This window comes from Sus scrofa, chromosome 4 (assembly GCF_000003025.6).
Source record: "Sus scrofa isolate TJ Tabasco breed Duroc chromosome 4, Sscrofa11.1, whole genome shotgun sequence".
Classification (NCBI taxonomy): domain Eukaryota; kingdom Metazoa; phylum Chordata; class Mammalia; order Artiodactyla; family Suidae; genus Sus; species Sus scrofa.
The window spans coordinates 34,854,289-34,866,452 of NC_010446.5; the positions used below are offsets into that span (position 1 = coordinate 34,854,289).

The 12,164-nt window shown below is 40.9% G+C and overlaps 1 protein-coding gene across 2 annotated transcripts in view; it reads left to right on the forward strand.

The window, feature by feature from the left end:
• The window catches only part of RRM2B (ribonucleotide reductase regulatory TP53 inducible subunit M2B), a 35,909-nt gene extending 30,420 nt beyond the window's left edge, over window positions 1-5,489 (forward strand). For both annotated transcript variants that reach the window (XM_021089040.1, XM_001925001.6), the window contains one exon: window positions 1,839-5,489. In XM_021089040.1, the coding sequence (XP_020944699.1) occupies window positions 1,839-1,991 (153 nt within the window). In that variant the 3' untranslated portion in view covers window positions 1,992-5,489. The remainder of the gene's footprint in view (window positions 1-1,838) is intronic.

Below are 12,164 nucleotides of genomic sequence, written 5' to 3' on the forward strand. Positions count from 1 at the left end.
TATATTTTCATCTGTGGTATTCACAATTCTTGCTGGAATAGCCCTAATTTTAAAAAACCTCTTTTATGGTTCCTCATGAGTCATTGAAATGTCTCAGTTTCCATCAAGCTCTATCTCCGAGTCTACTTCTTGAATTCAGAGCAGTAAAAAGGCGTTGTCAACGTACATCCCACTTTTTGTTTGGGATTCTTCTGGATAGCATGATCATGGTCCCTTAACTTCCATTTGATGCTCATAGGGCCTCTTAGGAACTAAGAGACATATTTAGGCCAACAGTACATTGTTGGTAATTTAATATTTTGGAGTATCATGTAGATGTGACTACTTAATGGTAATATCTATGAAAACTGCTTATCTATGATATTTTATTTTATTTATTTATTTATTTATTTATTTAATTTTATTTTCCCACTGTATAGCAAGGGGGTCAGGTTATCCTTACATGTATACATTACAATTACAGTTTTTCCCCCACCATTTCTTCTGTTGCAACATGAGTATCTAGACATAGTTCTCAATGCTATTCAGCGGGATCTCCTTGTAAATCTATTCTAGGTTGTGTCTGATAAGCCCAAGCTCCCGATCCCTCTCACTCCCTCCCCCTCCCATCAGGCAACCACAAGTCTCTTCTCCAAGTCCATGATTTTCTTTTCTGAGGAGATGTTCATTTGTGCTGGATATTAGATTCCAGTTATAAGTGATATCATATGGTATTTGTCTTTGTCTTTCTGGCTCATTTCACTCAGTATGAGATTCTCTAATTCCATCCATGTTGCTGCAAATGGCATGATGTCATCCTTTTTTATGGCTGAGTAGTATTCCATCGTGTATATATACCACATCTTCCGAATCCAATCCTCTGTCGATGGACATTTGGATTGTTTCCATGTCCTGGCTATTGTGAATAGTGCTGCAATGAACATGCGGGTGCATGTGTCTCTTTTAAGTAGAGCTTTGTCCGGATAGATGCCCAAGAGTGGGATTGCAGGGTCATATTATCTATGATATTTTAGATTTCTCAAGCTGTGAAAACATTTAAGTCTGGTATTAAATCTTTTATTTCCTGGAATAATCTTTTTTTTTTTTCTTCTTTCATTCTACTTCTTAGAATTCCAGAAATGCTAGTATCATTTCTTTAGGAGGTTAGTAGGTGACCTTAGTCATCTTTTTTTTTTTTTTTAAACAGGATTAAAAGTATTTTTCATTGTCTGTATCTCTTTCCAGGTCTACATACATTCGTAATTACTATAAGATCATAATCATAGGATAGATAAAATTTTTGCTCCCTGGTTTTTATTGCAAATATTTGTATTTTGCTCCATCATCTTTATAGCAGTCATTCTAATAGTTGTAAAATGTTCCCATAAGTTGGTGTTCCATAATTTACTGAGATTGTCTTCTCTCGATCTCAGGTTTTTTTCATTTATAATGATTTTTATTTTTTCCATTGTAGCCGGTTTTACAGTGTTCTGTCAATTTTCTACTGTACAGCAAGGTGATCCAGTTACACATACATGTATAGATTCTTTTTTCTCACATTATCGGTCTCCATCACAAGTGACCAGACATAGTTCCCAGTGCTATACAGCAGGATCTCATTGCTTATCCATTCCAAAGGCAAGGACTTCCCATGTGGCTCGTAGCATAACTACTTGGTATTTCCTCTTAGTCATCCTAAAATGTATCCGTCTTGAGTGCATCCAGGACCCTAGGGATAGTGTGATCTTGCAGGTGACTAGACAGGTTGGGAAACCTGAGCTTTCTTTAGCTACCTGTTGCTCTTGTGGGGTATGATTTGGCTTCTTCCGAATGTCTAACAATATTTCTTTTCTTTTCAGGTTTTTCAGGCAGAAAATCCCTTTGATTTTATGGAAAACATTTCTTTAGAGGGGAAAACAAATTTCTTTGAGAAACGAGTTTCAGAGTATCAGCGTTTTGCAGTGATGGCAGAAACTACAGATAATGTCTTCACCTTAGATGCAGATTTTTAAAATCCTCCTCATATCTAAAGTTATCATTGGTAAAGAGCAATCTATTTTTCTCTGCTTAAAAAACAAAACCAAAACCAAAAAAAAAAAAACCACCTTAAAAGATCTCCTTAAGGGCATAGGAGTTGGCTCAAAAGGAAATCCAAAACCAAGTGACCGTCAAGTTGGATTTATATGAATATGCTTTAATTTTTCTGTTTAACAGCCAGAGTATGACCTACAATGCTTTTGTTTCATGACTAAGATATAAGATGGCATTATGTAGTTGTTAAGAGCATGGGGTGAGGGGTCAGACATGACTTTGAGATTCTGTCCTACTTTGTGTGACCCTAGGTATGTCCGTTAATCTTCCTAAATCTCAGTGTATTTTAAAGATTTTAAAATGACTGTAATAGTAGGTCCTAAATTCATAGAGTGTGTATGAGGACTAAGACATAAAATATGCTCTTAGCCAAAACAGCTGTTGCAGCCTCCTCCCCCTCCTCTACTCTCCCTGCTATTATTATCATTAGTAATAGTATTAACTGGAGTGGTGTGATAAAGTCCTCCTCCTCCTTGTGATTCTAGGTCCTTAAGTTCTGGAATTAGATCTTTATATTTTTAATATTGGAGGAAAACATAAAGATTTGTTTTAAAAGGATTATAATTTTCACTAACATGAGAATAACATCTTTGAATTTCTCCATGTGTAGTTAAGGAAATTTAGTTCTTAGTTGCTTTGGGCAGGATACTTATGGAGGGGGATCCAGGAGGTTATTCTGGAAGCTGATCTTAGAAGCAAAACAATTCTGCTCCTTCAGAAACTAAAAGGGTAATTTTCACCAGACGTAGCCCTGGAACGTTCGAAACCAGGGTGAACTAGCTAGAATAGCATTTCCCAAAGAGTATTATAAGAGTGGTTAGTCCCTCTAGATATTTTGTGGGAGGTGGAGATTCTATGGCCAGATGAATTTGGGAACTGCTGTATACTCCATTGCTCTTTAGGATTTAGAGTCAGTACATCAAAGACTGAGAAATTCTGTAGTACATAAACTTATTTCCCCCGGCATATTGCAAACTTACTTAACAAAGATCTATTTTTGACCTGGTAACATCTCACCTAACTAATATTCCTCAGAACATCATTTGGAGAAAGCTGGCCTAGGACCATTTTATACGTAGAGGAAGCAAGGGGAAACGTGGTAGGGATTATTGAACCCGTTTCAACTTTGTGAAATACACCAAGCTGAGCGTTGTACTTGTGATTAACCTCAGCTATGTTTCTTATGCTCCTAAAACTCTTCTGTGCTGTTAGGAGATTTAATTCTTTCGTGGAACTATGCATGCTGCCTGATAGCAGATGGTGAGGGAGACAGAGGAAAGGCCAGCAGCCAGGGTCCCTGGGAAGTCTACCCCCTCCATTGTAGGAAATGTCAAGAGGTAGTCTGAGGCTCCCACAAGCAGTGGGGGGTCCTCACTCACAGCAAACTACTTTATATAATTCTGGACTAAGTTTTAGAGATTTCCTCTTTGCATACACGTTTGCTCCATTCATTCCACAACGATCTAATTGATTAAAACTGGGAACTTTCAAGTGGATGCAAAATGAATTGCTTATAACCTTATCTATTAGAAGATCAGAAAATTGAGCTATTTTGGCCAATGATAATACCATTTAGTTGTTCAAGGCATCAGTAGTTTGCCAAGTGTTTTTATATCACCTCATTTGATCTCACAACAGCCTTATGAGCTTGACAGAGCAGGTAGTATTGGAATTTACAGATGGAGAAAGGGAGGCTCAGAGAAGTTTAGTGACTTGGCCAAGATCTGCTCATAGTCATTGTCCCTACAAGATTTATTTTTTCTTAGAAGTTGTCATATTTCTGGTATTGAGTCCTTTGCCATCCATCTTCACTTGATTTTGCCTAATTTGCCATGAAGATGCCCTGTACATTAAAGTACCATGGTATCATAATCATTTAAACTATATTCAGGTCATATGTTCAAAGGTACTTATCTATTGCCATACAAAAACCTTACATTTAAAATTACTACTGATAAAATATTAGTAGTGACATCACAGTTAAAGAAAAAAAGTGGTTTATATTGCATATTCCCTTTGTTTTGAATCCAAATCTTTCTCATAGGTAATGACAGGTGCCTTTCTATGAAGCTTATTTATAGCAGCAATAAACCTGTGTTGAGATGAAGTTTTAATACTGAAATACTGGATTTTTAATACACTGGTTTATTATAGTCAGTATTCTAGACCCTTTCCTGGCTTCCAGGTTTCATATTTATTTATTATGTTTAATATTTTGGTTCTTAGTTCTTAGGGAAATCAAGAAGTTGTGGAACCTCTTTTTAATATCTCACAGAGAAAAAAATTCAGAGTATGTTTATAACTTTTTTGTTTTAACAGCCTGTGTATTTAAATCATTGCTAGAGTTAGTTGATTATTTAAGAATGTAAAAACTAGTTGCTCTATGGCAGATTGCATTTATTAAAAACGTTTCATTGTAGCATGCAGAGTCATGGCTTGGACTCAGGAAGACTGATCCAGTACTTTCAGATTGGGGTGTTTTGCTGTCCAATTGCATACAATAATAAACAATTATTCTTATAATATAAGCTTACCTCAGTCATGTCTTTATGTATGAAATTGTTCCAGTTCTCTCATTTTGGAGCATCCAAATTTTTCAGCTTTTTTTGCCCTTTTGTTTTTTATTTGTTCACAGAAACGGTGATTAGTGAGAAGACATAGCAGCTTATATACTTAAAAAATATGATTTAATATTCAGAATTTTGCATTTTACAATTAAATATGCTAACATCATCATGTCCTAAATTGCATTCGTGCAGATTAAGCTAAGGCCTGAATGTCACTGATTGATTTTTGGTGGTAAAGAAATCTGACGAACTGCATGAATGCCAGTTTAGGTCTATAACTAGCTATGATGTTTTTGAGCTAAGTTGAATGAACTGGCAGCCAACTCAGGAATTCTTTCACAGCAGAATCTGCATGAAGGGCACAGAGATAGATCTGTATAGTTTTGTTTTTCCCACTCTTTGAATGGCCTACTTCTTTTTAGATAGGTACAGGTTTGAAGGAAAATCTGCTATTCCTGAGGCATTTGGACAAAAGAATTTAAGCCTTCAAATTTGAGGCTTAATTCTGTGAAAGAAAATATAGGTGAAATGAAAGGCTGAAGGATAATTTTTTTTGGATACAGGTTAAAATATAACGATTCAATCTTTTTCTAAGTTTACAACAATCTTAACTTAGGCATTTGACTTTTACAACTGTTTTGATTTTTCTAAATGTCTGGTCATATAGCAAATTCAGTATTTATACATGGAAAGCTTTTTTAAGGGTGGTGTGTACTTAAATGTTTTTTGCTAAAATATGTAATGGTCAATCAAGCCAACCCTGAATATATAGAATTTTTTTTCCAAAAAAAAAATGAGTCGTTTTGTTATTTTTTGGTTTAGTATGTTGAAATAAACTGTATCATAGCTATATCATTTTGTGTATGTCCCTTTTTGAGTAAGAATATTCCTTCCTTTCTTTACTTTTCTTTCTTTCTTGTCTTTTTTTTTTTTTTTTAAGGGCTACACCTGCAGTATATGGAGGTTCCCAGGCTAGGGGGTCTAATCAGAGCTGTAGCTGCCGGCCTACGCCACAGCAACACCAGATCCTAGCCACGTCTGCAGCCTACACCACAGGGCTTACGGCAACGATGGATCCTTAACCCACTGAGCAAGGCCAGGGATTGAACCTGCAACCTCATGGTTCGTAGTCGGATTCATTTTCCGCTGGACCACGATGGGAACTCCTTGAGTAAGAATATTTCTTTACAAATTCGGGGGCTGCCCTAATAGTGTATATATTTTCTATTTGTGTATACAGATAAATGCATGTTTTATTTCTTTGTTCAACTACTGCCCCCACCACTCTTCTTTGACCTAAGTGGGACTCCCTCTCCCCCAGTTCTCTCTCATCTGCTTACTCCTTATCTTTCTTCATGTCTCTGTATCCAGCCGAGTCTACAACCTATCATATAACTAGTCACATTCCTTATCAATGCCCTGAACTCAGCTCTTCATCTGCATGTCTACCTTACATAGAAAATTCCAAAAATTCCTCCAACGTGTATGAAACAACCATCCAGTTTTTCCACGTTTGAACCCGTGCAGCAAAATACTCCTAAAGAAAGAAATCATGCAAGACAAATGGGATCTACTGTACATTCTTGATTACCTACTGTCTCAGTCCATTTGTGCTGTGATAAAAACTACCGTCGACTGGGTGGCTTAAACAAGACTTTGATTTCACACGGTTCTCAGGGCCGGAAAGTCCAAGATCAAGGTGCTGACAGTTGTCTGGTGAGCCTTGCTTCCTAGTTGATACCCACCTGTGTCCTGGCTTTGTCCTCACATGGAGGGAGGAATAAGGAATAATAAGGAATAAGCCCTCTCCGAGGGCTTTTGTTCAAGGGCACTAATCCCATTCATGAGGGCTCTGCCCTTATGACCCAATCACCCCCCAAAGGCCCCCACCCCCAAATACTATCATATTGGGGATTAGGTTTCAACATGGCTTTTGGTGGGACACAAGCCTTCACTTTAGCGCCTACCTCAGCACTGTCTGACGATCATACTACAATTTCCTGGCAAACTTGTTCTCCACTCTCCATAACTGCTTTTCATGCTTTTCCCACTCTCTGCTCCTACCCTTACTCCCTAAAGAGGTACCTTTATCATCTTTTTCTTTTTGGACCGTGGGCACACAAGAGATAGTGTCAGAAAGATTTGACAATATAGGGGTTCTAAATCTAGAACTGAAGAAGCTTGCAGTTGCGTCCAAGATACGCATTTCTTTCTCTCTCTCTCTCTTTTTTTTTTTTTTTGTCTCTTTAGGGCCGCACCTGCACCATGTGGAGGTTCCCAGGCTAGGGGTCAAATCAGAGCTCTAGCTGTCAGCCTACACCACAGCCACAGCAATGCCAGATCCGAGCCACCTCTGCGACCTACACCATAGCTCACAACAACACCAGATCCTTAACCCACTGAGTAAGGCCAGGGATCGAACCTGCATCCTTATGGATGCTAGTCAGATTCATTTCTGCTGAGCCACGATGGGAACTCCCAAGATATATGTTTCTATGTGTTCTTTCTGTTTGGTGTAATTACTACAGTCAGAGAGTGATTAAGGAGAATTACCTGTTTTTCCTTCCCTTCTGAGAATAACAGCCACTTTATTCTGGGAGCTCTTGCTCCCTCTCCCACCGTGTGGTTTTCGCAGGGCTGCCAGCACTCCCTCCTCTGCACAATGCCTACTGCATCAGGGTTAGGCATGCGATCCAGGTGGGGCAAGGTCCACACCTAAGGCTTTCCTAATTGAAGCAAAACGGAAAGGATCACTTTTATTCTAATGACAAAGCTAGAGAAAGCATCCTAGTTCTAACTCCCCTGAGGCCCAACATTTTCCCAATTCTTAGCAACCTTTCACTGCCAAGGTAATAAATGCCTATCTTTTGCCTAAGATAGTTCCAATTTCTTTTTTTTTTTTTTCATTCTTTTTAGGGCCACACCTGCGGCATATGGAAGTTCTCAGGCTAGGGATTGGACAGGAGCTGCAGCTGCCGGCCTATACCACAGCCACAGCAATGCAAAGTCTGAGCTGTATCTGTGACCTACGCTGCAGCTTGCACCAACACTGGATCCTTAACCCGCTGAGCGAGGCCAGGGATCAAACCCGCATCCTCATGGAAACTGTGTTGGGTTCTTATCCCACTGAGCAATTACAGGAACTCCTAAGTTTAGTTTCTTGATTTGCAACCCAAAGGACCCCAGTTAAAACAGAAGTTGGTTCCTGGAAACAAAAAGTGATTAGAAAGTACCAAGTGTCCATGTGTGTATCTGTCCAGGAGCTGAGAGACTGGAGTTTGTACATTGGCTGGACTCTGAGAGCTGAGTGTCTGAGTCTTCAGTGAAAGTAAAGTACTGTCTGGAGGACAAGGTGAAGAATAAGGGAGGGAGGCACAGCTGAGAGACGAGTCTGGAAGAGCAGGGTTGTTTCAAAAGGATGTGACGTCCGCAGTTCCCATGGTCATCCCGTGATGAAAAAGCAGCTGTCCTTTTTTTAAATTTTTTGTATTACTCTATGAATCTATTACATTTATGGTTGTAAAATGATCATCACAATCCAGTTTTATAGGATTTCCATCCCACAACCCCAGCGCATTCCCCCCACTCCCCGAACTCTCTCCTTTGGAAACCATAAGTTTTTCAAAGTCTGTGAGTCAGCATCTGTTCTGCAAAGAAGTTCATTGTGTCCTTTTTTCAGATTCCACATGTCATGGTGTCTCATTGTATGGCTGACTTCACTTAGCATGATAATTTCTAGGTCCCTCCATGTCGCTAAAAATGCTGGTATTTCGCTCCTTTTAATGGCTGAGTAGTATTCCAATTGTGTGTATGTACCACCTCTTCTTGATCCACTCCTCTGTCCATGGACATTTAGGTTGTTTCCATGTCTTGGCTACTGCAAATAGGAAAAAGCAACTGTCCTTGTTTCACATGATATTTCTAGGTGTCCCTGGGTTGCCACTTCTCACAACCACATCTGCTTTCTGTTCATTTCTCCAGGTTGGTGTGTTTACACATCACAGGAAACAAGAGTATCTCCAGTTTGTCTGAGCAATGTTCCAGGAGAATACTCTTGATGTTGCCCCATCAGTAACAATAGTGTCCAAGTTCTAAGAGGAAAATTGTGTGCTTTGTTGTATCTTGTATGTTTAATTCTCAATAAAATTATATTTGTACATTTGCTAATATTTATAAGGTGATTTTTGCAATCTATTATTCCAATCATTTTATTGGTTCCCTAATTTTATATATATATATATTTTAGGGCCACACCTGTGGCATATGGAGGTTCCCAGGCTAGGGTTGAATTGGAGCTGAAGCTGTCAGCCCACACCACAGCCACAGCAACGTGGATCCTTAACCCACTGAGTGAGGCCAGGGATCGAACCTACATCCTCATGGATCCTAGTTGGGCTCTCAACCCCTTGATCCATGGCAGGAACTCAGTTCCCTCGTTTTATGAGGAAATTCTATGACCCAGTGGCAGTTGGTAAGGGACCTGAGGCTCAAATGAATTATGTTACTTATTTGCCCAAGGCCTCACAACTAGTAAAAGTTAGAGGCAGGACTCCAACTCAGCTGTCATGGCTTTAAACGCCATCATTTTTTCACCGAGTGCACGCAAATTTCTGTTCCTATGACTGCTGGAAGCCTTGGCTTCCAGAAGATGGGTGGTACCTGCTCAGGAAGATCCTGGAAATGTTTTGCCAAGGTCTTACTTCCTGGCTTCCTCACGGTGGAGCCCTTGAGCCACGGGTGTCTCAGCTCAGCGGCTGCTCCATCCTCGTGGAGATGAGGAGTTTAAGGGGACTTTAAAGAAGGATGATTCTGTTTCCAGTCCTGCTTGTGGGTTGCTCGGCCCGAGGGAGGCCTCCGAAAACAGAGAAGAGATTCACACTCAGCGCTGGCCCTCCAGAAAGGCAAACTCCCAACCCTTGGGAATGTGGCGGCCGGCTGGAAAGAGATGAAAGTAGAAGGGACTGTGCTAAGAGGGAAAGCCTTGCATCTTGGTACCAACTGAAAGAGGAAAAACCTCTTTCCATAAAAGGATGTCAGGCATGAAACAGCTGACAAACCACACACCCTCGTGAGGCATCAGGAGCCCCATACTAGTCGTCACCTGTGAGTTTGGGGGTCGCTTATCCATCAGTTGTAGAGAGCAGATCAGAAGTGGCACTTCCCTTCTGGCCCATTCGGGGAGCATCTGGGGATGGAGGGAACGTACTAGTCTGTTGTACCTGATTGGGTCAAGTGAGTTCCTTGGCTCTAGATACGTGAAGGGCTCCTCCACCTCCGTCTGAGGAAGGTAATACTTAGGGATGGAGCAGGATAGGGGATACTTTCACAATTGAAGGATGAGAGCAGGTTTCCTGGGAGCTAGGAATGGAACCCATGCTGCAGCCGTGACCAGAGCCGCAGCGGTGACAACGCCAGATTTTAACAGGCCACTAAGGAGCTCCAACAATTCCTTTATTTTTTGAGGCTTAAGGCCTATTGCTTAGGAGTGAATCTGTGTCCAATCCTGTATTATTATTCCCTGTGAAGAGCAGTGTCTCATCTGCAATGCTTTACACCTGCTGCAAGGTTATCGGCTTGTCAAAACACAGTGCTGGGTCTCAGAGTGTTTGATTTGCTGGTATGGATGAGCTCAAAAATTTAAACTTGGAAATCCCACTTCCAGGCATATATCTGCTGGCCTTGGAGAGTCTCCCAGAGAGGCGGAAGGTGCCTGCAGCTCACCCTGGGGACACAGATACTGGTGGCAGCCAAGCCTGGGAGTCTCCCACCCCTATGTGGACACCGGCACTGGCAGGTACCATTGTGGAATCCTCCCTCTAGCCTAAATCTATCTTGACCCAGCTAACTCACTTGCAGCCCACAGAAAGCACCTCAGAATGTGGGGCATTACCGTTGTGAGGTGTGAACGAGTACAGGCTCTCGAGCCAAACTACTGTTTCAAATCCTGGCTCTACCATTTCCTGGCTGGACTTTGGCAAGTGATTACCTGTAAAACCAGGAAGAAAAACAGTGTGGACTTCTTGAGTTGTTGTAAAATATGCAAAACGCTTAAACTAGCACCCAGCTCAGAGTCAGCCCTCAGTAACTGACGCTATTATCACAAAGCTTTTGTCTAGCACTACAGTTCTAACTCTATGCCTACAACATTCCCATAAGCTTAGAGAGATCTTAAAATCAATAGTTCCTGTAAGGCTGATCTATGGGCCTCTGGCTATGTTACCTTTAACAATTTCATCTTTGTATAAGTTTCATTTTTGTCTTTCCGAGTGTTCAATTTTTTAGCATAAATTTCTGTATGGTCTTAGTATCTAGCCTCTTAATGGTCTTTGAAATATATGCGTGTGTTTCCTTAACAAATAAATGGTTTTACTCCACCTGCAACCTTAGGAGCAGGTGAAGTTCAGTTCACCTTAGTTAACGATATAGGCTTAACACCCCTTGTTGCTGTTTTCATGAACATTCCCTTTTAGGGCTAAAGAACCCATCACAAGCCTTCATAATGAATGATTTCAATTTCGTTCTACAAGTAACAAAGTCAAGTAGCTTTAGTGCCACCGTATATCACTGCTCTCAGGATAATCCTTAGCCCAAATGGATCTCATCCTGCCATTTCCTCAATTGGATTGAGAGCTTGAGGGTCCAGATTTGCCACTCTTCTGCCCCTCTTTGCACCAGGTGAGATTCAGACTGGTTTTTCACTTGCAGTAGGGACCTTAGTTTGAACCTGGGTCCCAGCACTGGGGTTCCGGCATGGCTGGGCGCGTTGAGAGAACTGGGGTGGTGGCTCAACTGTGGTTTCTTTGCATGGGGTCTCCTGGGAAAGAATCAACCCTGGGGCAAGGAGGAGGCAGCTCTGATGGGTTTGATCCAAGTGATGGGATGCAGCAGAGATTCTGAATGCAGCAAGGAGGCCATTATGCAAACACTCCCCCAGGTAGGAGCTTGAAAGAGTGGCTTCCCAGCGCCTTGCTCATGCTGGGATACAAACCACACCGAGGAGAGGGGACAGGGCCAGTCCTCTTTCCAGGTCAACTTGTAATTGACTTTGGGGCTTGACAGAGCAGAGGGTGCTTGGTTGTTTCAACTTCTCGCTGCTGCGTTTATCTATATTTATACATGTCCATTTACAAGTTTATGCCTATCCATGATTCCCCCTGGAATATATTGGGTCAGAAGAATGTGGAATTCTGAAGCTGTCCTACTTAAAAAAATTGTATGGAAATAAAATGTACTTACATAGACAGGTTGGTCTTTTTTTTTTTTTCTTTCTTTAAAATAATAGAGATATTTATATACAAAACTTTCTTTTTGCTAAAACTGTAGATGTATTCTAAAATCTTTTCCTTGGCCTTGGAAGAGGAATTTTGGTTTTTCTTTTTCTTTTGACCACATTTCTATTTATTCCCATGGCAGATACTCTTAGCTGTCTACTCCAAAGCCATTTCCAACCCTTGCCCATTTCCAACCCTTGCCCATTTCCGATGACTGAAGTTGGGAAAGCCATGTATTTGCTTTTCTAGGCTCCTC